At 37.8% G+C, this 27,168-nt stretch overlaps 1 protein-coding gene across 2 annotated transcripts in view; it reads left to right on the top strand.

Annotated features, from left to right (window-relative positions):
- Mvk (Mevalonate kinase) overlaps positions 1–27,168 on the top strand; it is a 168,137-nt gene that overhangs the window by 23,822 nt on the left and 117,147 nt on the right. For both annotated transcript variants that reach the window (XM_090386726.1, XM_090386719.1), the window contains exon 2: positions 2,940–3,087. In XM_090386726.1, the coding sequence (XP_090242852.1) occupies positions 2,940–3,087 (148 nt within the window). The remainder of the gene's footprint in view (positions 1–2,939; positions 3,088–27,168) is intronic.

Below are 27,168 nucleotides of genomic sequence, written 5' to 3'. Positions count from 1 at the left end.
TATCTTGTTTCTGGTAGAGATTTCACAGTAAGTGTTACATGCCTTTTTAAAATATCCCACCTACTTGGCAAAGCAGTGCGAATTGCATATAATCTTTGTAATGTTCCAAAAAATAATTCTTCTGCTGTTGAAGAATGTGCTGCATCAGATGCAACTAAATTTCAATTATGCTCGACACACGCAACATAAAAAGCTCGTCTATTTTCTTGAAAAATTCTTGCTTGTACTCTATTTGTCCCAAAAAATTTCGAATGTTTGGTTCAAATAATTTTTCATTGCTTCCTCTCGTTGCCAAATTTCGTGAAGCTAAAAATTTAATTATCTCAATTACTCGTTCCAAAATCATTATCCAGTATTTTTTTTTCAATTTTTTTATTTTTTGATTTCTCTATCAAATTTTGATTCACGACATCCATAATTTTATTGGATTTTAACTGGAGTTCTAATTCCGTCCACTGTTGCATGCATATTTTATATCATCAAAGTTTCTTGCGATGACAGACTAACTGGTTAAAATAAATTTATTAAAATAAAAATGATATACACATAAGATAAAACAGAAATAAAATAAGATAAAAGCATTAAAATACAACAAGATAAAAGAGTTAGAATATATATAGTAAAAGCGTTAAAATTCATAGATAGTAGCTTTTGAAGCGAAGTGCCTCTTCATCAGTGTGAATGGTGTATTTCAGTATATATTGATAGTTACAATAGCACAAGTCAGCTGGGCGTGATCATGTATCACGAGTCTGGTGCTGGTAAAGCAGAATTATGTACACGTGATGATCGCCAGCGCTCATTGCACTGCAATACAGTACATTCTATAATAGGGTGTAAGTGTATTTTCCCCTCTTCCGATTCATAGTACTATTATTGGTGCAAGCCATGGCTGCAAGCCATGAGCGCTGGTGGTAATCACATGAACAATCAACGATTTCAATGTCCCATTGGGGATCAAGATTGTGCTGCTCAACCCAATAATGTTCGTTCACTACGGGACGTTCAAAATTAGCAGTTCGCAGAGCCCCCTCATGCTCAGAAACCAGTTGTTTTAATCTTCTGCCAGACTCACCTACATAACACCTCCCACAATCCGGACACGTAATACAGTATACAGAACCACTCCGCAGGAAAGGAGGAACTGGTGTTCACTCTGTATAAATTGCAAATCTGCCCTGCCATGGAATATTGTTTCCACATCTAGGGTGATGCCTCCAAAACCTCTCTCAGGCTTCTTGATTCCATTCAGAAGAGGGCAGTTAGGTTAATTAATGATTCATCTTTAACAGTCTCTCCACTCGCTGTCTCATAGACGAACTGTTTCTGCTGCATGCCTCCTCTACAGATACTTCCATTGGCACTGTTCTTCTGAATTGGCTTCTATAATTCCCGCTCTCTCTTTCAAAATAGTCCGAACACTTGCCGCCAACATCCATTTACTGTCCAACTTAAAATTCACAGAACCAACTTTTCATCTTCCTCGTTTATTCATTCAACTGCCATTTTCTGGAACAACCTTCCTTCATACGTATTTCCTGAAAATTAAAGTGTACAGAAGTTCAAGTCCAATGTCAACAAATATCTTCTTTCGTCTTCTCAACCTCCAGCCCAAGCACGGTAATAAGTACTATAGGTTCTAATACCTCTCGTGTTTGTGGTTTACATAAGAAAAAAAAAAAAAAAGACTCTTGATACATGATTATGCCCAGCTGACTTTTGCTATTGTAACTATCAATATATGCTGAAGTTCACCATTCACACACTAGCTGAAGAAGAGGCACTTCGCTTCGAAAGCTGCTATCTATGTATTTTAACCCTTTTATTATATATATTCTAACTCTTTTATCTTGTTGTATTTTAAGGCTTTTATCTTATTTTATTTCTGCTTTATCTTATGTATATATCATTTTTATTTTAATAAATTTATTTTAACCAGTTAGTCGGTCTTCACAAGAAACTTTGATGATATAATGCAACCCGATGCATAAGACCTGTTTTCTAATGCATATTTCGTGATTTTGAGAGTTCTCATACCAGCTTAATGACACCAAAAACGGAACCTAGTAGTTTTCAAGAGAATATTTGCATGACAAAACAATTTACAACAAAAGCAGAAAATGGCATCCTTTTTTTTTTCCCGAGTATACAACCAAGTCCCTTCAAGCTTTTGGCTATTTTTTACGGTCCTGAAATGATGCTGGGTTGAAAACCGTCCGTTGAAAATGCTGTCCACTAATGCTTTTATCACCCACGGTGATAAGCATTAATGGATGGCATTTTAATTAAAGTGAACCATTTTAAATGTGTATCTGTATTATTTTGAGTTTTTGTTGCAATAAAACTAGGTTTAAATAAGAAAAAATAGGCAAAAATTAATTTCTTTTAACATCTGATTATAAAATAGATAAATTTACCATAATATAAATAAGCCAATATTGATTTTTCGTTTTTTTCTTTTTTTTTTTTTTTTTTTTGTACAGCGAAAGTATTATATTAAGAAACAAACTTTTTTTTTTTTTTTTTATATTTAAAATAATTAAAATATCATCGGAATTTGGTCCCCCTACATTCCCAGACCACCGCCCAGTATGCCCGTACCTAGGTACATCACTGCCTGTATATCATTGACAAAACCCCTCGAGCTGTTACTTTTATATATATGTATATATTTTCCAGTTCTCATCTTAGCATGTTAACCTATGATGGTGATAGTTAAGTTTTTTTGTGGGGGGATAGGAGAACAACTCAGATAATAGCAATAATCATCATAAACACCAGTAATTATAGTAGTAGTAGTAGTAGTGGTGGTAATCACTTTTGATGTGATCACTTCATTTTGCTAGCATAAAAGGTGCTAAATTATCACAACCTCCCTTTATGAAATTTAGTATATGTATTCATATATAATGAAAATTTATTTGAATTTATCTTTTCAGAAAGCTATTGCAATGAGTATAGATCTGCGTACCAATGTGTCACTTAAGTTAGCCAAAACAAATAAAGTAGAACTTCATCTTAAAGATCTTGGAGTAGATAAGGCTTGGGATATTTCAGAGATTGCAGAAATACCTCTCTTCATCTCTGGTTTGTAACTTTAGGAAATATGATACATTAATATATTGGTTAAAGGACATTATGCATATTATTAATAAATGAAATATAAAAATGAAGGTAAGGTGCTAATTTCCATTTTAAAAAAAATGTTTTTGTGAAGCTATTAGCATTAGTAGAGGCATATGATGCAAGAAAGCAAGCTTATGCAGCATCAGCCAAAAAAAATTGTTTTATCAAACAAAAAATACCTCTGGGCTAATACAATAACTTGCTACACTTACTGTATTTCTGGATCATCTGCCAATTCAGAAATGAAAATATCAGTTAAAAAAATTTAAATTTCTAACTTGAAGTAAGAAATTTTTGATAAGAATTGATGAAGTTCAATATCTTTAATTGCATTTCATCAAAAGATGAATGCAGCAATCAAATCATATGGCCATCACCCATAATACTTTAAATTTCAAAAATGAGGGTTTGGTTATATAACTTGATTGCTGCATTCACCTTTTTCCTCAGTTATCTTTTTTCATGTTCTTTCTTTTTTGCCTTTTTCATTTTTTTTTTTTTTTTTTTTTAGAAAATGTGGATTTATCACCAACCTAATACAGACAACCTCCCTTATAACATGGTACTTCTACAACACGTGTTTCCCTCTAACACGACTGATAAATTGCAGCAATCCCTTCACAACGCTGTATTCGGTTTCACTCTAACACGGTTGGAGAATTGCAACAAACCTCACATAACACAGTATTTTTGAGCTTTTGTATGGGGGGCAGCCTGCTATTATGTTGGATGTAATTTTTTAACATTTCCATTCTTTTTTGTGAATCCCTGCTGTTGACTCGTTAGTTGGTATGCAGAAAAATTATTGGGAAATCATGCTATTGAGTTTCAGTGCTATTGAACTTGTGCTTGTTTGAGATCATAAAAATTGTGACTTCGAAGCATGCAGTTCATGACTTTTAAAGTTTTCGTAAGGTTTTTTTGGTTTTTATTTGATCTTTTCTAAATTTTTCTGGGTATGTATTACAAAACTTTGTTCTTAAGAACCATATTGGAATAATTTCTCTGTTGTGAATTAAATTCCAGCCCTAACTTATTATTATTATATGGCTCAAGGAAGCTTGAGGCTTATGCTGCACCAGCCAAAGGAAAGTAAAAAAGGAACACTCAAAGAAACATTATTTCCCTAGAATCAAAGATACAAATTTTGGATCATCTTAAAAAAAAGGGGGGGGGGAGATATCATACGTTGCAAAAAGTTTAAATTAATTTTTTTTTTTTTTATGAAAATCCCAAACACGACAGGTATTGGAACCTATATTACTTAGTACCATGCATGGGTTGGAGGTTGAGAATATGAAAGAAGATATTTGTTGACATTAGACTTGAACTTCTGTAGACTGTAATTTTCAGGAAATACGTATGAAGAAAGGTTGTTCCAGAAAACAGCATCTGAATGAATAAACGAAGAAGATGAAAAGTTGGTTCGTTGAGTTTGAAGTTAGACGGTAAATGGATGTTGGCTGGTGGTGGTACATGTTCGGACTGTTTTGAAAGAGAGAGCAGGAATTATACAAGCCAATTCAGAAGAACAGTGCCCATGGAAGGATCTGTAGAAAAGGCATGCAGCAGAAACAGTACGTCTATGAGACAGAGTGGAGAAACTCTGTTAAACATGAGTCATTAATTAACCTAACTGTCCTCTTCTGAATGGAATCTAGAAGCCTGAGAGAGGTTTTAGCATTAGCATTAGCAGGAGCATATGATGCAAGAAAGCAAGCTTATGCAGCATCAGCCAAAACAAGGGGAAAAAAAAAAAAAAAAAACCCTTCCACTTCACTCCTCCGTTCATTCGAAATACCTGTACAGCTGAGACTTAAATTTATTTAGGCTATCAACCTCCATAACAGGGGATGGAAGTCTGTTCCACCAACCAACTACCCGCTGGCTAAAGGCAAATTTCTGCACATCTATCCTACATCTGTCTTTCCTCAATTTGAATTTATGCCCTCTCAGCTGATTATTCTGAGCAAGAGGCAAGTCCCATCAGCATTGAGCATGCTCAACCCATTCAAGGCTTTGTACACCTCTATCAAATCACCTCACCGGTGCCTAGTCTCCAGACACTGTAATTTGCAAAACTTAAGCCTTTCTTCATAAGAGCAACCCTTCGTTCCGTTCACAAACCTTGTTGCCCTTCTCTGTACTCGTTCCAGCAGCTCTACATCCTTCTTGAAATGAGGCCTCCAGACCTGTATACAGTACTCAAGGTGTGGCCTGACCATTGCCTTATACAAGGGAATAATCACCTCCCTATCCCTGCTAGAAAAATTCCTGTATGTCATTGATAAGACACCATGAGCTACTCTTGCAGCCCGTCTGCACTGCTCAGAGAACTTCATATCTGCCTGCACAATTACCCCCAGGTCCTTTTCATTCTCTACCACTGTCAGTGTAGTACCACAGAGTTGATACGTTGCTCTGGGGTTGCTGTTTCCCATATGTAGTACATTTGTCAAGGTTAAACTTCATTTGCCACCTCTCAGCCCATCTGCTCAATCTTTCCAGATCCTGTTGCAGCAGCATAGCATCAGTAGTGTCCTTAACAACCCTACCAACCTTTGAATCATCTGCAAACTTGAAAATTAAGCTTGATATACCATCATCAATATTATTTATAAATACAGAAAACAACAATGGACCCAACAGTGAACCCTGAGGGACTCCACTAATAACATTAGTCCATGATGAGCAGTGTCCATTAATTACCACTCTCTCTCTTCTGCCACTCCACCATCCCTTTGTCCATAGCAACAATTTGCCACCAATGCCACACTGCTCCAATTTGTGCAGCAGTCTTCCGTGTGCAACAGTATCAAAAGCCTTTCTAAGATCCAAATATATAATATCAAAGTTATTCCCTGCATCCAATTCTTTTGTGACTACATCATGGTATCCAATCAAATTGGTCAGCATTAGCATTAGTAGAGGCATTTGATGCAAGAAAGCAAGCTTACGCAGCATCAGCCAAAAAAAAAAAAAAAAAAAAAACCACTTCCATTTCACCCCTCTGTTCGTTCAAAATACCTGTCCAGCTGAGCCTTAAACTTATTTAGGCTATCAGCTTCCACGACAATAGATGGAAGTCTGTTCCACCAACCAACCACTCGCTAGCTAAAGGCAAATTTCCGCACGTCTATCCTACATCTGTCTTTCCTCAATTTGAATTTATGCCCTCTCACGTGATTATTCTGTGCAAGAGGAAGAATCCCATCAATATAATCACCTGAGAGGGCATAAATTCAAATTGAGGAAGGACGGATGTCGGATAGATGTGCGGAAATTTGCCTTTAGCCAGCGGGCAGTTGGTTTGTGGAATAGACTCCCATCGCTTGTTGTTGAAGTTGATAGCCTAAACAAATTTAAGGCTCAGCTGGACAGGTATTTCGAATGAACGGAGGGGTGAAATGGGAGTAGTGGTGGATTTTTTTTTTTTTTTTGGCTGATGCTGAATAAGCTTGCTTTCTTGCATCATATGCCTCTGCTAATGCTAATGCTAACATTGAGCATGCTCAAGCCATTCAATTCTTTATACACCTCTATCAAGTCACCTCGCTGGTGCCTAGTCTCCAGACACTGTAATTTGCAAAACTTAAGCCTTTCTTCGTAAGAGCACTCCTTTGTTCCATTCACTAATCTTGTTGCCCTTCTCTGTACTCGTTCCAGCAGCTCTACATCCTTCTTGAAATGAGGCCTCTAGACCTGTATACAGTACTCGAGGTGTGGCCTGACCATTGCCTTATACAAGGGAATAATCACCTCCTTATCCCTGCTAGAAAAATTCCTATATATCATTGACAATACACCATGAGCTACTCTTGCAGCCCGTCTGCAGTGCTCAGAGAACTTCATATCTGCCTGCACAACCACCCCCAGGTCCCTTTCATTCTCTACCACTGTCAGTGTAGTACCACAGAGTTGATACGTTGCTCTGGGGTTGCTGTTTCCCATGTGTAGTACTTTACATTTGTCAATGTTAAACTTCATTTGCCACATCTCAGCCCATCTGCTCAATTAGAGGTGAGGTGACACTTAGCTAAGCACAGTTAGCTCATCTTATCTCTGCATTGCACAGATTAGCTATATCCCACCTCAGCATAAGAGAACAATTTATATTAGCAAAGTATGAGTGACTAAGTACAGTTCAGGGGTGGCAAGTCCTGTGTTAGGGGTAAGTTAGTTGTGGTACCTTAGTGGGTGTGTCTTCTGACTTGCTATACAGACTCTGCATAGGTGGAAAAGGTGGTGCTACTGTAGCGTGCGGTCTACCGACGCTCTGGTGTGTGGATACACTACAGCATGCAGGCTACTGGCACTCTATTCAGTCTGTTCAATTGAACTGTTTTTTTTTTTTTTTTTTTTAATGACTAACTAGGGGGCTTTGCTCGCTACACTCGCTTCTTTTGATAGTATAAAAAAATATATTTACAGAAGCTTTCAACACTGTCTCTTCCTCAGATTGGGTTGATGTAAGAAGTAGGGTTCCCCAAGAATCAGTATTAGGACCACTGTTGTTTTTAATTTTCATAAACGACATTGATGAAGGGATAGAGGGCGTGATGTTTAAATTTGCAGATGATGTTAAGATTGTTAGAGTAGTTAATGATCACTGTCAAGCTGAGCTTCTTCAGCGAGACCTAGATAGACTTCAGGAATGGTCAGAAAAATGGCAGCTATGCTTTAATCCCACAAAGTGTAAGGTATTACACCTGGGAAACAGTAATCCCAAAATAACTTATTCACTTGGTGGAGTTCAACTAAACCCAGTACTGGAGGAAAGGGACTTGGGTGTTACGATACGATCAGACATGAAATTCTCTGAGCATTGTAAACAGGTTGCAAGGAAGGCCCATGGTGTCCTATCGATGATCTATCGAACTTTTGCAAGTAGAGATAGGGACGTGATAATCTCATTGTATAAGGCTTATGTTAGACCACACTTGGAATACTGTGTTCAAGTATGGAGACCGCACCTAAAGAAAGACATCGAGCTTCTTGAAAGGGTGCAAAGACGGGTAACTCGCCTGGTGAGATCGGCAAAAGGGTGTCCTTATGAAGAAAGACTTCGAATATGTGGGTTGCAGAGTTTGGAAACTAGACACCTTAGAGGAGATTTGATTGAGGTGTTCAAGGCTCTGAGAGGCATCAGTAAAATGAATGAGGACGAAATTTTCACGATTATAAATGATGCTAGAACTAGGGGACATAAATTCAAGTTACAGGGGAAATGTTTAGATTGGACTGCAGGAAGTTTTATTGTAGCCAGCGAGTTATAAATTACTGGAATAAGTTGCCTTCATGGGTGGTAGAGGCCGACAGTTTGGGGAAATTCAAAGGTCATCTGGATAGTACTTTTGGGTAAGGGAAGCGCATAGGATAATAGGTTTAAATTCCTTTTTTTTTTTCTTTTTTTTTTTATTAATTATTATTATTTTTTTTATTATTATTATTATTATTTTTTATTTTTTTCGTTTTTATTATTGTTTTGTTCGGATTTTTTTTTTTTTTTTTTTTTTTAGCTGGTGCAGCATAAGCCATAGGCTTTCTTGCACCATGCGGCCATTACTAATACTGACCTTTCCAGATCCTTGACAACCCTGCCTACCTTTGTATCGTCTGCAAACTCTGACATTAAGCTTGATATACCATCATCAGTATCAGTTATGAATACAGAAAACAATAATGGACCCAAAACTGAGCCCTGAGGGACTCCATTAAAAACATTAGTCCACGACGAGCAGTGTCCATTGATTACCACTCTCTGTCTACTCCCCCTCAACCACCCCTTTATCCACAGCAGCAATTTGCCTCCAATGTCACATTGCTCCAATTTGTGCAGCAGTCTACCATGTGCAAAAGTATCACAAGCCTTTCTAAGATCGAAGTATATAATATCAAAGTTATTCCCTGCATCCAGTTCCTTTCTCACTGCATTATAGTATCCAATCAAATTGGTCAGGCAAGACTTCCCCTTAACAAAACCATCCTGTGTTCGAGCTATAACTGAAGTCTTGTCTAAATGATCCTGCAGTGTTTTTTTAACTAGTGCCTCCATTAATTTTCCTGGAACAGAAGTTAAACTCACAGGTCTATAATTACGTGTGTCACCTTTTGATCCTCCTTTGTGAATTGGGGTCACATTTGCACATCTCCAGTTTGTGGGTACCTCCCCTGAGTCCAAGGAAGCTCTCATAATTATGGCTAATGGTTTACTTACTTCCTCTGCTGCCTCCTTTAATATAACTGGATAGATCCCATGCACCCCGGGTGCCTTTCTTGTGTTTATCTTCAACAATTTCTCCTCCACTTTACTCTCAGTTATTACAAGATTCTCTAGCTTACTGCTAGAGTTGAATACACCTCTGGCTTTCCCCTTGCTAAATAACTCCTCATGTGTGAATGTCGATGCAAAATATTCATTTAGTTTGTTAGCTACCTGTGCATTAGCATTAGTAGAGGCATTTGATGCAGGAAAGCAAGCTTATGCAGCATCAGCCAAAAAAATTAAAGTAAAATAAATAAATAAAAAATAACCACTTCCACTTGACCCCTCTCTTCGTTCGAAATGCCTGTCCAGCCGAGCCTTAAACGTATTTAGGCTATCAACTTCCACGACAAGGGATGGAAGTCTGTTCCACCTACCAACCACCTGCTGGCTAAAGGCAAATTTCCGCACATCTATCCTACATCTGTCTTTCCTCAATTTGAATTTATGTCCTCTCAGGTGATTATTCTGAGCTAGAGGAAGAATCCATCAGCATTGAGCATGCTCAAACCATTCAAGGCTTTATACACCTCTATCAGAGCACCTCACTGGTGCCTAGTCTCCAGACACTGTAATTCGCAAAATTTAAGCCTTTCTTCGTAAGAGCACCCCTTTGTTCCATTCACTAATCTTGTTGCCCTTCTCTGTACTCGTTCCAGCAGCTCTACGTCCTTCATGAAATGAGGTCTCCAGGCCTGTATACAGTACTCTAGGTGTGGCCTGACCATTGCCTTACACAAGGGAATAATCACCTCCTTATGCCTGCTAGAAAAATTCCTATATATCATTGACAATACACCATGAGCTACTCTTGCAGCCCGTCTGCACTGCTCAGAGAACTTCATATCTGCTTGCACAACCACCCCCAGGTCCCTTTCATTCTCTACCACTGTCAGTGTACTACCACAGAGTTGATACGTTGCTCTGGGGTTGCTGTTTCCCTTATGTAGTACTTTACATTTGTCAATGTTAAAATTCATTTGCCCCCTCTCAACCCATCTGCTCAACCTTTCCAGATCCTGTTGCAGCAGCATAGTGTCAGTAGTGTCCTTGACAACCCTGCCAACCTTGTATCGTCTGCAAACTTGGACATTAAGTTTGATATACCATCATCAGTATCAGTTATGAATACAGAAAACAATAATGGACCCAAAACTGAGCCCTGAGGGACTCCATTAAAAACATTAGTCCACGACGAGCAGTGTCCATTGATTACCACTCTCTGTCTACTCCCCCTCAACCACCCCTTTATCCACAGCAGCAATTTGCCTCCAATGTCACATTGCTCCAATTTGTGCAGCAGTCTACCATGTGCAAAAGTATCACAAGCCTTTCTAAGATCCAAGTATATAATATCAAAGTTATTCCCTGCATCCAGTTCCTTTCTCACTGCATTATAGTATCCAATCAAATTGGTCAGGCAAGACTTCCCCTTAACAAAACCATCCTGTGTTCGAGCTATAACTGAAGTCTTGTCTAAATGATCCTGCAGTGTTTTTTTAACTAGTGCCTCCATTAATTTTCCTGGAACAGAAGTTAAACTCACAGGTCTATAATTACGTGTGTCACCTTTTGATCCTCCTTTGTGAATTGGGGTCACATTTGCACATCTCCAGTCTGTGGGTACCTCCCCTGAGTCCAAGGAAGCTCTCATAATTATGGCTAATGGTTTACTTACTTCCTCTGCTGCCTCCTTTAATATAACTGGATAGATCCCATGCACCCCGGGTGCCTTTCTTGTGTTTATCTTCAACAATTTCTCCTCCACTTTACTCTCAGTTATTACAAGATTCTCTAGCTTACTGCTAGAGTTGAATACACCTCTGGCTTTCCCCTTGCTAAATAACTCCTCATGTGTGAATGTCGATGCAAAATATTCATTTAGTTTGTTAGCTACCTGTGCATTAGCATTAGTAGAGGCATTTGATGCAGGAAAGCAAGCTTATGCAGCATCAGCCAAAAAAATTAAAGTAAAATAAATAAATAAAAAATAACCACTTCCACTTGACCCCTCTCTTCGTTCGAAATGCCTGTCCAGCCGAGCCTTAAACGTATTTAGGCTATCAACTTCCACGACAAGGGATGGAAGTCTGTTCCACCTACCAACCACCTGCTGGCTAAAGGCAAATTTCCGCACATCTATCCTACATCTGTCTTTCCTCAATTTGAATTTATGTCCTCTCAGGTGATTATTCTGAGCTAGAGGAAGAATCCATCAGCATTGAGCATGCTCAAACCATTCAAGGCTTTATACACCTCTATCAGAGCACCTCACTGGTGCCTAGTCTCCAGACACTGTAATTCGCAAAATTTAAGCCTTTCTTCGTAAGAGCACCCCTTTGTTCCATTCACTAATCTTGTTGCCCTTCTCTGTACTCGTTCCAGCAGCTCTACGTCCTTCATGAAATGAGGTCTCCAGGCCTGTATACAGTACTCTAGGTGTGGCCTGACCATTGCCTTACACAAGGGAATAATCACCTCCTTATGCCTGCTAGAAAAATTCCTATATATCATTGACAATACACCATGAGCTACTCTTGCAGCCCGTCTGCACTGCTCATAGAACTTCATATCTGCTTGCACAACCACCCCCAGGTCCCTTTCATTCTCTACCACTGTCAGTGTACTACCACAGAGTTGATACGTTGCTCTGGGGTTGCTGTTTCCCTTATGTAGTACTTTACATTTGTCAATGTTAAAATTCATTTGCCCCCTCTCAACCCATCTGCTCAACCTTTCCAGATCCTGTTGCAGCAGCATAGTGTCAGTAGTGTCCTTGACAACCCTGCCAACCTTGTATCGTCTGCAAACTTGGACATTAAGTTTGATATACCATCATCAATATCATTTATAAATACAGAAAACAATAAAGGATCCAATACTGAACCCTGAGGGACTCCACTTATAACATTAGTCCACGACGAGCAGTGCCCATTGATTACCACTCTCTGTCTTCTCCCCCTCAACTGTTGAACAAAAGCCGAGAATTAGGGTTGAATTTGAAAGTGTCTGCAATTCTGTCCAGACACGATAGGAGGGAGTATATGATGAGAGCCTTGTCGATCAATTCGGCCCTGGAAAGATTGTGCAAGGCTCAAGGGATAGAATTTTTTTCAGCCTGGACTGTACTTGTTAACAGGAGAGATTGCTTCTACAGGGATGGGATACACTTAAATAGAAAGGGTGCAAGAATATTTGCTGATTCTATCGAGGCAGTGTTAGGTGGGTCGGAAAACTGATAGCTTGTGGGGAGACAAAGACCAATAGATTGACAGTAGCCACTGGCAGAGGTGAAAGAGATTCTTGCACTGCTTCTATTAGAATGAGCAGAAGCCTGAAAAACAAGATGCATGATATTTCAGAGACAGCTGGGAGCCATTGCGGTACAAGTAAACACATGGGTTGTGTTAGGGTAGCTAAGAATAGAAACAGGTGCAGGTATACTTGCTTGTACACCAATTGTAGGAGTTTAGTAAATAAATTTGATGAATTTGAGGTATTGCTTAAAACATCAAAGGCAGATATTGTTGGGATATCAGAGATGTGGTGTCACACAGATATAAGGGATGCAGAACTGGAATTTGGGGAGTACAACGTCTACAGAAAGGATAGACAGGATAGGAAGGTGGGAGGGGTTATGCAATTAGTTAAGAAACACATAAAAACCAAGGAAGTGAAGCAAGTCGACATCGCTGGACAGTGCAGTGTTGAGTCAGTTTGGTGTGACATAAGCATTGGGAGATCAAAATTGAGAGTAGGAGTGTGCTATAGGCCTAATGATTCTGATGAGTTTAATAAGAAACTGTACAGGGAAATAGAGTGGGCCAGTAAATAAGAGAGTCTTATAATGGGGGATTTTAATTTCCCAGATATTGACTGGAATTTGGTGGCTGGTCACTCACACACTAGCAAGGCTTTTGTGGATTTATTGGATGATTGTTTTCTACATCAGCATGTTCGGGAGGCAACTAGAGGGAGTAATACTCTTGATTTGATTATCAGCAGTAATTCTTCATGCATTAAGAATCTGCAGATAAATGAACCACTAGGTGGCAGTGATCACAGTGTGCTGAAGTGGGATTTACTCAAAGAGGTAACTACCATTAGGGGTAAAGGGAAGGGTTATTGCTTCCGTAAAGGCGAGTACAATGGACTGAGACAGTATTTAAATTCTATACAGTGGGACCAACTGATGATGTTACCAACAGCAAATTCAAAATCGGAAGCATTCAAAGAATTAATCTTAAAGCTACTAGGCTTTACATACCAACTAAGAAATATTGTTCAAGGTTTAGGCCAAAATGGATGTCAGATGAACTAATGAGGCATATGGCAGAGAAGAAAAATGCATGGGATACTTACAAATTAACACATGACACAGAAGCCTATGATAGATACAAGTTGATATGCAACCAAGTTACAAAGGAGGTTAGGCAGGCGAAGGCAGATTACGAGAAATCATTGGCAAGGGATGCAAAGAAAAACAGCAAAGAGTTCTTTACTTATGTAAACTCTAGAAGGAAGGGGATGAATCAGATTGGTCCACTTGATATTGATGGGTCAACTGTTGATGATCCTGCTCAGGTAGCTAACAAACTAAATGAATATTTTGCATCGACATTCACACATGAGGAGTTATTCAACAAGGGAAATGCCAGAGGTGTATTCAACTCTAGCAGTAAGCTGCAGAATCTTGAAATGACTGGGAGTAAAGTGGAGGAGAAACTGTTGAAGATAAACACAAGAAAGGCACCTGGGGTGGATGGGATCTATCCAGTTATATTAAAGGAGGCAGCAAAGGAAGTAAGCAAACCCTTAGCCATAATTATGAGAGCTTCCTTGGACTCAGGGGAGGTACCCATAGACTGGAAATGTGCAAATGTGACCCCAATTCACAAAGGAGGATCAAAGGCTGACACAAGTAATTATAGACCTGTGAGCTTAACTTCTGTTCCAGGAAAATTAATGGAGGCACTGGTTAAAGAAGCACTGCAGGATCATTTAGACAAGACTTCAGTTATAGCTCGGACACAGCATGGTTTTGTTAAGTGGAAGTCTTGCCTGACCAATTTGATTGGATATTATGATGCAGTCACAAAAGAACTGGATGCAGGGAATAGCTTTGAAATTATATACTTGGATCTTAGAAAGGCTTTTGATATTGTTGCACATGGAAGACTGCTACACAATTTGGAGCAGTGTGACATTGGAGGAAAATTGCTACTATGGATAAAGGGGTGGTTGAGGGGGAGAAGACAGAGAGTGGTAATCAATGGACACTGCTCATCGTGGACTAATGTTATTAGTGGAGTCCCTCAGGGCTCAGTGTTGGGTCCATTATTGTTTTCTGTATTTATAAATGATATTGATGATGGTATATCAAGCTTAATGTCCAAGTTTGCAGACGATACACAGGTTGGCAGGGTTGTCAAGGACACTACTGACACTATGCTGCTGCAACAGGATCTGGAAAGGTTGAGCAGATGGACTGAGAGGTGGCAAATGAAGTTTAACATTGACAAATGTAAAGTACTACACATGGGAAACAGCAACCTCAGAGCAACGTATCAACTCTGTAGTACTACACTGACAGTGGTAGAGAATGAAAGGGACTTGGGGGTGGTTGTGCAGGCAGATATGAAGTTCTCTGAGCAGTGCAGACAAGCTGCAGCAGTAGCTCATTTAGTATTGTCAATGATATACAGGAATTTTTCCAGCAGTGATAAGGAGGTGATTATTCCCTTGTATAAGGCAATGGTCAGACCACCCCTAGAGTACTGTATACAGGTCTGAAGGCCTCATTTCAAGAAGGATGTAGTGCTGCTGGAACGAGTACAGAGAAGGGCATCAAGATTAGTGAATGGAACAAAGGGGTGCTCTTACGAAGAAAGGCTTAAGTTTTGCAAATTACAGTTTCTGGAGACTAGGCACCAGCGAGGTGATCTGATAGAGGTGTATAAAGCATTGAATGGTTTGAGCATGCTCAATGCTGATGGGATTCTTCCTCTAGCTCAGAACAATCACCTGAGAGGGCATAAATTCAAATTGAGGAAAGACAGATGTAGGATAGACCTGCGGAAATTTGCCTTTAGCCAGCGGGTGGTTGGTTGGTGGAACAGACTTCCATCCCTTGTAGTGGAGGTTGATAGCCTAAATAAGTTTAAGGCTTAGAGCTGGACAGGTATTTTGAACGAACAGTGGGGTGAAATGGAAGTGGGGTTTTTTTTTTTTTTTTGGCTGATGCTGCATAAGCTTGCTTTCTTGCATCAAATGCCTCTACTGATGCTAATGCTAAGATTAATAGATTTTACTGATTAATTTTCACATAACAATGGCGGCTGTTTATGAACGGTAAACGTGGATTTGATACCCTTTCCGATACTAAGTAATACCTACAAATCTTTATCTAAGTTACTTTAACTTTAAGTACCGTAAATAGGAATATAAAGCTACTCTAGAAATACGTTAATATGTCAATTTAAACTAATAAAGCAGAAAATAAATCAGAAAAAAACTTCTCTGTTCCAAGAGCGGCAGAAAAGCACGTCCGCACAGGAAACTCTCGTCCTGGAAACCCAATGATATTGATGATGGCATATCAGGTTTAATGTCCAAGTTTGCAGACAATAAGAAGTTCGGCGGATTGTTAATGACACTAATGAGAGTACCCTGCTGCAACAGGAACTAGAAAAGTTGACCAGATGGACTGAGAGGTGGCAACTGAAGTTTAACATTATATTAAAGGAGGCAGCAAAGAAGTAAGCAAACCCTTAGCCATAATTATGAGAGCTTCCTTGGACTCAGGGGAGGTACCCATAGACTGGAGATGTGCAAATGTGACCCCAATTCACAAAGGAGGATCAAAAGCTGAGTTAAGCTGAGCATAATTGAGTTACTTGTTCCAAATGTAAATTACTGCATATGGGAAGCAGTAACCACAGAGTAACGTAACAACTGTGTGGTACTACACTGACAGTGGTAGAGAGTAAAAAAGACCTGGGGATAATTGTGCATGCAAATATGAAGTTTTTCCAGAAGGGATAAGGAGATGATTATCCCCTTGTATAAGGCAATGGTCAGGCCACACCCTGAGTACTGTTACATGTGTGCAGGCCTAATTTTAAGAAGGATGTAGAGCTGTTGGAATGAGTACAGAGAAGGGCAACAAGATTAGTGAATGGAACAAAGGGTTGCTGTTATGAAGAAAGGCTTAAGTGTTGCAAATTATAGTGTCTGAAGACTAGGCACCTGCGAGGTGATCTGATTGAGGTGTATAAAGCCTTGAATGGTGTGAGCATACTCAATGCTGATGGAATTCTTACTCTTGGTCAGAATAATCACCTGAGAGGGCATAAATTCATATTGCTGAAAGATAGTTGTAGGATAGATATGCGGAAGTTTGCCTGTAGCCAGTGGGTGGTTGATTGCTGGAACAAACTTCCATCTGTTGTTGTAGAAGTTGATAGCTTAAACAGATTCAAGACACAACTAGACAAACATTTGGAACAAGTGGATGTGTGAAATGAGAAGGGGTTGTGTTTTTTTTTTTTTTTGGCTGATGCTATATAAGCTTGTTTTCTTCCATCATGTGGCCTTGGTAATGCTAATATTTTGAGGTTAGACAAACACAATTTCCCCGTGCCTTTAACCCCTATATATATACTAACGCGTTACGTTCTTAAACCACTTGCTGTGTTAAGCAGTGCCAGATTCATGAAATACTGTTTTTTAAAGGCAGAATAATTCCTGCCTTCGCTTCAGTGTGCCATCAGTCTTTGCAGAGTGAGGAGTGTACGCGTGTGCTGGTGCATCGTTTGTCTCTAGTGATAGAGCTGATACTTTATTTCAAAATTTATCCCATTTCAAATATGGACAGTGAGTCTCTTAAAAATTTTTCTAATCTGTCTTATGAAGAAAAGTTTATTGTGATTAAAAGTGGAAGACCAATACTGGAACTGAAACAACTTCAACAGCGTAAAGGGACAAACATAATAAGAACATTTCAAGCCATGTCGTACTGCAAGAAAAATTGGTTGTGTGGCTGTATTACAACAAATGACTCTTTTGTTTCCCATGCATGTTATTTTCTGTGTCCAGTGAATGTGTGTGGGTAAGTACCGGATATTGTGATTTAAATAATTTGCCTAATGCTTTAAGTAAACACCACCAAAGAACTGCTGCGCATTATGAAAGCCAAATATCATTGAAAATATTTGGATCTACATGAATCGACTTGAGCATAGATAAGCTGAAAAAACTTGACATTGAAATTCACAATAAAAAGGTAAAGGAGAACAAAGACATACTGCAAAAATTAATATCTGCTACTTGCTTTTTGATTAAACAAGAACTTGCTTTTTACAGTAATAATGAAGGCAAATCCTCTTTAAATTGTGGAAACTATATTGAGTTACTGAACTACTGCAAAATTTGATGAAAAATCGGAACATTTACAGACATCATCCATTTTTTTCTGATGTTTCTAACAATGTCCAAAAATGACTTGATTGAAGCAGTAGGAACAGCTGTAGAAAATATTAAAGAAGATATCGCAAGATCCCCATTCATTGCTATAGAAGTGGATGAAACAACTGATATTTCAAATACAGCTCATTGGTCCACAGTTTTAAGATATGTATTGGATTCTGAAATTAAAGATAGGATTTGACAAACTTAAAGACAGAACAGCTACTGGTGTAACAGAATGCATATTTAAAAATTTAGAAAAATACGTTTGTGCTGATAAACTTATAGCACAAACATATGATGGATCATTGGTAATGGCATTGCATTTAAATGGCATTCAAGCTAAAGTAAGTGAAAAAACACTATCAAGATTATTTACCCATTGCTATGCTCACAAGTTAAATCTTGTTCTGTCTCAGTCAGCAAAATTCATATCTGAATGCACAATATTTTGCAAAACCATTGAGTGTCCTGCCTCATTTGTCAGTCACTCTACAGAACAAAAGCAATTTCTTGATGACATAGTGCAGAAATGCATTCCAATGGCTGCACCGACGAGATGGAGTTCTAACTCAAAATTAGTAGAAACTATTTTACACTACCATAGTGACCTTTGTGAACTTTTCAACAGCATTAACAGCAATCCTTTATTGCAGGATTCAGATACCTTAGTGAGGATCATTGGATTTTATAATTAATTAACGCAATATTCAACATACTTTCTTCTTATGGGTTATGATAAAATTTTCATTAAAACTGACACGCTCTTCAATATCTTACTAAAATTATAGATATTCCATATTGCATTAAAAAATTCAATGAAACAATAAATTCTCTCGAAGATCTATACAGACATTTTGATGATATATATGTGAAGTTTGAAGAATGTTGCAAAGAAAAGAACTTGATTGAATCAAAATGTCATACAAAATGTCGAATTAAAGAAGAAAGAGAAAGAATATGCTGTCTAATATTGAATAATATCTTCAAGCATATGGAAGCAAGATACAGTGAGTTTAAAAATTTACAATTTATTTCATTAGTTGATAGTAAAAAGTTTCAAAAACTAGCTAGTCAAATTGATAAGGATGCATTCGAAAATTTAGGAAAGAATTATGGTGATATCTTCGATGTCATAAGATTGAAAACTGATCTAGCTGGAATTTATAATGCACAAGTATTCCGGGATAAAAATAAATTCAAAATTTGCTTACTTTCGTGTTTCAAAATGGTCTCGAACAAACATTCCCTGAAGAAGTGAAGCTGCTGCAATTGATTTTAACAATTCCAGCTACAACAGTTTCTGTTGAGAGGTCATTTTCAGCTTTGAAAAGAATCAAAAGCTTCACCAGAAATAGAATGAAAAATGAAAGGCTTTCGTCACTTGCTTTAATTTCCATTGAAAAGGAAAGATTAATTTAAATGAAGCCAAGTCCAGCTTAAAATTTCTATGAAAAATTGATGAATATTTTTAGTACTACTAAAGAAAGAAGAGTGTAGTTCATCTACAAATAAAATATAATAAAACTGTGAGTAAATATTTTTTGTTTAAAATATTTTTACTTAATATTTTATAGCGACAAGGCCTTTTGCTCACAATTTACTTTATAAATTCCTACTGCCTACCCTGAGTATTTACTCACGGCATGTGCCCAAGTCTTGTCTATCTGATCCTGCAATGCATATTTAACAAGCGACTCCATTATTTTCCCTGGGACAGAAGTTAAACTAACAGGTCTGTAATTTCTCATGTCACCCTTAGATCCTCTTTGTGAATTGGAGATACATTTGCACATCTCCAGTCCATGGGGACTTTCCCTGAGTTCAAGGATGCTTTCAAAATTATGGCTAAGGGTTTGCTTACTTCCTTTGCTGACTCCTTTAATATAACTGGATAGACCCCCATCCATTCCAGGTGCCTTTCTTAAGTTTAACTTCAACAATTTCTGCTCCACTTTGCTCTGAGTTATTACAAAATCATTTAACTCCCTGTTAGAGTTTGATAAACATCTGGCTTTCTCCACCTTGAATAACCCCTCGTGTGAATATAGATACAAAATACTCATTTAGTTTGGCAGCTACCTGAGAATGATCATCTACAGTCAAACCATCGATATCAAGTGGACCAATCTGATTCATACCCCTTCCTTTTAGAGTTTATATAAGTAAAGAAATCTTTGCTGTTTTTCTTTTCATCCTTTGGGAAAGATTTCTCATACTCTGCCTTCAATTGCCTTAACCAACTTTGTGACTTGATTACATACTAGCTTATATCTGCCATAGCCTTCTGTGTCACCTGATAATTTTTATGAATCCCGTGCATATTTCTTCTCTGCCACGTCTCATTAGTTCATCTGATATCCATTTCGGCCTAAACCTAGAGCAGTATTTTTAAGTAGAAACAAAAAGCCTAGTAGCTTCCAAGATTACTTTCTCTGAATACTTCCCATTTACAATTTGCTGTTGGTAACATCATCAATTGGTCCCACTGCATAGAATTTAAAAAATGTCTCAGACCATTGTAGTAACCTTTATGAAAGCAAAATCCCTACCCTTTACCCCTGATGGTAGTTACATTTTAAAGTAAATCCCACATCAGTACACTGTGATCACTGCCACTAGTGGTTCCTTTATCTGTAAATTCTTAATGCATGAATAATCACTGCTGATAACCAGTTCAAGAGTATTACTCCTTCTGGTAGCCTCTCTAACATGCTGCGGTAGAAAACAATCATCCAATAAATCCACAAAAGCCTTGTTAGTGTGTGAGTGACCAACCCACAAATTCCAGTCAGTCTCTGGGAAATTAAAATTCCCCATTATAAGACAGTGATTTACTGGCCCACTATTTCTCTGCACAATTGCTCATTACACTCATCAGATTCATTAAGCCTATAACAAAGTCCTACCATCATTTTTGCTTTCACAGTGCTTGTGTCAAACCAAAGTTACTCAGTATTGCACTGTCCATTTATATCAACTGGATGCACTTCTTTAGATTTTGTATTTCTTAACTAACAACATAATCCCTCCTCCCTTCTAACCTTGTCTATCCTTTATGTACACATCGTACTCCCCAAAATCCAATTACCATGTCTCTGATATCCCAACAGTATCTGCCTTTGAGGTCTTGACCAGCACATCAAATTCATTAATTTTATTTACTCCTAGCATTGGTGTTCATGTAAGTGTACATGCACCTGTTCTTACTCTTTGTTACTCATGTATATAGTTGTTTCATGATTCCCGGCAGTTCCTGAAATCCCCATTAACTTGTTTTCCGGGCTGCTGCTCATTCCAATAGAAGTAGTGCAAAAATCTCTTCCACCTCTGCCTGCGGCTACTGTTAATCTATTAGTCTGTGAATTCCTCCAAGCTAGCAGTGTCCGACCCACCTAACATTGCCTCGATAGCATCGGCAAATATTTTTGCTCCCTTTCTATTTAAGTGTATCCCATCCCTGTAGAAGCACTCTCTCCTGTTAACCAATGATTAATTTAAAGAATGGTTCAAAATTGTTTTGTGCCAGCTGTGGAAAACTATTTAATGTGGAAAAATCTAGATTTCAAATTTTTTTTTACTATTGGGTAATGCTTCGTGACATCCAAAATATTTAAGTCATCCAAATATTGAAGTAATGTTCCTACCATCAAATACAACTTCTTTTATTCAGCCATTAGATCAAAGCATTATATCTACCTTTAAAACTCATTACATCAGAAAATCGTTACAGTAGAAAATCGGTGGAAAAAAATTGATTCCGAATCTGTCAAAAGTGATGGAGGCAAGGAAACATTTTTCAATTTTATGGACTGTATTGGACTCATAGCTTTATCACTCAAAGAAGTAGAATCATCAACATTAAATGAATGTTAGAAAAATGTATGGCCAGATTCAGTTTATTCATCAAATGTGGTTGAACCAGAAGAAAATAGAATCGGTGTGATAGTAGAACTTGCTAATTCTGTTGGAGGGGAAGGTTTAGATGATATGTCTACTGAAGATGTTCAATAATTACTGATAGAGAAAGAGGATTTGGTGGAAATGTCATAGGAAATAAACCAAATCAATTGAGAAGATAATAGTACAGATTAAAATTCTGAAGTTCCAAATTTTACACTAAAAAGGATACAAGAAGGCATAAACTTAGCCAAGTAATTAGAATCTTATTTTTTGAAAGCAGATCCTTCGACTGAAAGGAGTACAAAGTTCAAAAGGGAGCTCCAAACATGCTTAGCTCCATACCATGAAATTTACAAAGATCTATCAAGAAAAAAAAAGAAAACAAACACAGTTTACTGATTTTTTTTTTAAAGATAGAAGATACACGAAATCTATATGCTGCAGAAGAAAGTTCAGGTGAAGATATTCTGCAACAGAGAAAACGTTCTCATTTGGTTGTGCTTAGCAGTGATTATGAGGAAGAAAATTAAATGAACATACATTATCTGACATATCATCATTATCAGCCATTTTCAATCCACTGCAGGATGAAGGCCTCTCCAGCAACTTTCCAGTTCCTTCTGTTTTGAGCACTGGCCATCCATTTACTACTCAAAAACTCATGAATTTCATCTATCCATCTCCGCCTTTGTCTTCCAGGTTTTCTTCTAGCCCCTCTTGGGTACCATTCTGTTATTTTCTTAGTCCATCTGTCATCATGTCTTCGAGCTATGTGTCCTGCCCAAGACCATTTTAGTTCTTTAGTTTTGATAAGAATGTCCTTTACTTGAGTTTGCTGCCTAATCCATGTGTTTCTCTTTTTATCTAACATTCTGATTCCCAATATAATTCGTTCCATTCTTCGCTATGTAGTTCTTAGCTTCTCTTCCATTCTTTTCGTGAGTGCCCAAGTTTCACTTCCATAAGTCATGGTGGGGAGTATACATTGATTCATTATTTTACGTTTCAGACAAACTGGGATATTGCTCTTCAGTGTGTGGCTATATTTCCTGAATGCTATCCATCCAAAATTTATTCTTCTCTTGACTTCCAGCCATTTATCATTATTACAGCTAATAACTTGTCTCAGATAAGTATATGACTCCACCTTTTCAATTACTGCTCCTTCAATCATTATTTCCCTTTCCGTGGCATACTTGTTCATCATTACTTTTGTTTTAGCCATATTCATCTTTAGTCTGAAATCCTTACTAACTGTGCATAACTGATTAAGATTTTCCTCTAATTCTTTGGGATCATGGCTTATGACGACAATGTCATCTGCAAATCGTAAATGGTTTAGGTACTCTCCGTTCACATTGACTCCTTTCTGCAACCAGTCTAATCTTCTGAAAGCTTCCTCAAGGGCAGCAGTAAACAGCTTCGGAGATATTGTGTCTCCTTGTCGAACTCCTTTCTCGATTTTAAATTTGCTACTGTCTTTGTCTAGTCTAATAAAGGATGTAGCACTCTCATATATTTGATTGCATTATTTGATTGTATATTTGATTGCACTATGATTGCATTATTCCACTGCTTAGGCATCACACCTTTTCTAATGCACTTTGTGAAGAGCCTTGCCAGTTTTTGTGTTATGTCTCTTCCTCCCAATTTTAACAACTCTACAGTAACTTCATCTTCCCCCGGGGCTTTCCGATTCTTCATTTTCTTCAATGCATGTTCTACCTCATCAGGAAGAATATCGGTTATGTCGTATGTGTTGCTACTTTGCAATCCATGTTCCCCACTGCTGGTATCATTCCCTCGCTCCTTGTATAATTCTCTATAGTAGTCTTCTGCTATTTGAATTATGCTTTCTCTGCTGTTTATAAGTACACCATCGCTATTCTTCAGTTTCAGTATCATTTGTCTTTCTGTATTACTGCTCGTGGCTGCTGATTTAAATCCTTTGTTTTCCCTTAATGCTTGTTCTACTTTTCTTTTGTTAAATCTTCTTATGTCCTCTCTGAGTCTCTTTCTAATGGCTTTGCATAACTCAGTATACTCAATTTTCTCCCTGTCAGCGTTTTTCTTGCTCTTCATTTGTCGTCTTTGGTTCATCATGACAAGTGTTTCTTGACTAATTTTTTCTTCTTTGGATTTCTGTTTCCCTATAGGTTTCTTGGGCTTTATCACTTTCAGAAAGTTGTAATATTCCTCGTCGATATCTTGGTCCTGAGCAGTCTGCAGAAGCTCAAACTTGTTCTTAAGTTCCAGTACATACTGCTTTTTCTCCTCCTCTGTTATTTCAAAGACCTTTGTATTATTTACTCGTGTCAGTTTTTTCCTTTCCTTTCCTACATCTATATCAAGTGTACATCTTACCATTCTGTGATCACTTCCAACATTTACCTTATTCAGGACGGTAACATCATTCACAATATATCTTCTGTTAGTGAGGATGAAGTTGATTTCATTAGTTGTTAATCCATTTGGACTCTTCCATGTCCACTTTCTGTTCACCCTTTTCTTGAAAAAAGTGTTCATTACTGACAGTCCTTGAGATTCTGCAAATTCCACAAGTCTTTCACCTCTTTTATTTCTTTCACCAATTCCAAAATTTCCTATAGTTCCTCTTTCTGCGCTGTTTTGCCTTTTTCCAACCTTAGCATTGAAGTCCCCCATAATAATAATAGTGTAGTGGGTTTTCTGCTCATCTAGAAGACTCTCAATTTCAGTGTACATTTCTTCAACCTCTTCATCATCGTGGCTCGATGTTGGTGCATAAATCATTATAACCTTTAGCTTGTACCTCTTAGAAATCTTGAGTATTAGTCTTGACACCCTTGGTGATGTACTTTTGAATTCCAAAATGTTTTTTAAATCTTTATGGACCAGAAACCCAACTCCACCTTCACTCCTTTCACTGTTTCCATTGGTGTTCTTCACTCCTTTCACTGTTTCCATTGGTTTCCATCTGACATATATGAATCTCATTTTGTAAGATAAGACGTTTGTTCAGTTATTACTATTTTTAATATAAAGTTTCCGATAGTTATAAAAAAAAGTTGTATTTTTGTTAACCTTTGGAATATAACCTTCCTTTATATACTAGTTCTTAGTCCCGTATAACAGTGTTTCACACTACATGAGATTTTACAGGAACCTAACTACTGTGTTATACGAGGGTTACCTCTATTATTAATATAGGATCATTGTCATCGTCATCATTTTTCTACCAAGATAAACTCCAAGCATACATATGGCGCCTCCGTAGCCAGGTGAGAAGGAGCAGCAGTGCGTAGCACACGCTTCTTGATTAGACCGAGGTTCGAGCCCGTCACCACCAAATACGGAGGATGCGGAAAGGTCAGGGAATGACCACCACATATCCTGGAGCAATATGGCCTTAGTTGCTAATGCTCCTAAAAACCAAATAACAACAACAACAACATCTTCATCTCCCTGTATCCACCATGCCCTCTGTGATAGTTATAATCTTCCTCTGGGCACCTCCCCCTTAACTTTGCCTTCCATGAAATCCTATGTCAATCCCTCACCTCGAAACTCATTGAGTCCAATTTCACTTCCGCCTTCTGCTTATTTCAGTCATGTCTTTCACCAACCCTTCTCAAAACATCCAATTTCTCCAATAAGAAAATGGGCATAGTCTTAAAACTTTTCAGTCTTCTGTTATCATCCTTTCTTAGTGTCCATGTCTCTACTCAATAAAGTACCACAATCTATTCTAGATGTTGTACCAATTTTTTTTTTTTAATTTATTTATCATCATAATTTAATCCCTTACAATGTGTGAGAAAATTATCATAGAATACAAATATAGTATAAATATGCAAATATAAATATACAGACAAGTATATAAGTGAAATATAATTAGACAACTTAAATACAAATAACTTTACAAGATACATTTACTCAGGATCTATACAGGGTGCTTCAAAATTGAAGGTCAGTAATCTAAAGGTGAACTGTACAGACTACAATATACAAAAAAAGCCTAGTAAACATGGGTGCTTAAGTGAATTGTTTTCAAGATATTTTACATTTCTAGTTGGGATCCACCACTGATTTGTTTCTTTAGGTTAGGTTAGGTTATGCTCATTCTCTCCCTTTCCCCTTTTTCAATACTCTGAGACATAGCAGGCATACTAGTACTTGTTAAAGGATAGTCAACATGGAAAGAAGTTACAGCAATGAAGAGTATGCACACATGCACTTCATGTATGCTAAAGCCAATGGCAGTGCACTCGAGACTGCAAGTTTGTACCAAGAAGCATTTCCCTGCCGAAGGCAGCCCAACAGGTGCACATTCATCAGGGTACATCAACGCTTTAGAGAACATGGGCGCTTCACACATGGAGTATGAGCAGGTAGGCCCAGAAGCATAACACCTGATGTTGAGGAAACAGTGTTAGAAAGAATAGAACAAAATCCAGTAATTTTACGAGGGTTGCTCTGCAAGAATGTGTACTGAGTCATAGCAGTGTGTGGTGAATTTTACGTCGCCAGTTACTGTACCCCTACCATATCCAGTGTGTGCAAGGTCTCAGCAATACAGACTACCCTCCCAGAGTGCTCCCATAGTCAGTGGCGGATCTTAATAGAAAATGTGCATTATCTCGAAAACGGTTCATTTGCAGCCCGATGTTCACTGGGACTTTTTTTGCTTATTTTAGTTTGTACTTTTCACCTTTAAATTATTGACCATCATTTTTGAAACACCCTGTAAAATTTCGGTGTAAATACACTATAGACAACTCTTAAAGAAAAAACTACAGTAGTAGTGTGAAGGGCATCATTTCATCTGTACCTTTCATACTAATGCATAGTTTTTCTTTAAGAGTTGTGTATGGCGTACCTACCCTGATATTATATAGATATAGAATCTTAAACTCTTAAAATATTATGCCTAATTGCATTTAGTTTTATTTACTCATGATATATTTACTCAATAATAAAAATTGAAATTTAAAAAACAAAAATTGGTTTAAATTTACAATTGTAACTGCAGTTAACTGTTAATATTTAGAAAATTTACATAATTAATATAATTATTATAAAATAGGCGCCTCTGTAGTCAGGTGGGCAGGAGCAGCAGTGCTTAGCACACGCTTCTTGATTAGACCAGAGTTCGAGCCCGTAACCACCAAATACAGAGGATGCGGAAAGGTCAGGGAATGACCACCGCATATCCCCGGAACAATATGGCCTTAGTTGCTAATGTTCCTAAAAACCAAATAACAACATATAAAATAAATTAAATTAAAATCATAAGGCTAATGAGTGGACAGACATGATTGGATAAATGAACCAAAATGAAATAAAGAGATCATAACTGTTTATATTTATAATATTCAATAAATAAAAAATCAGAATATGCTCATTCTAAAAAATACATAGTCAGTTCA

The sequence above is a fragment of the Mastigoproctus giganteus genome, chromosome 1, assembly GCF_048544385.1.
Source record: "Mastigoproctus giganteus isolate SK-2022 chromosome 1, ASM4854438v1, whole genome shotgun sequence".
In the NCBI taxonomy this organism is placed as follows: Eukaryota; Metazoa; Arthropoda; class Arachnida; order Uropygi; family Thelyphonidae; genus Mastigoproctus; species Mastigoproctus giganteus.
Note: the sequence above shows the minus strand (reverse complement) of the source record. Positions and strands in the feature narration are given on the sequence as shown.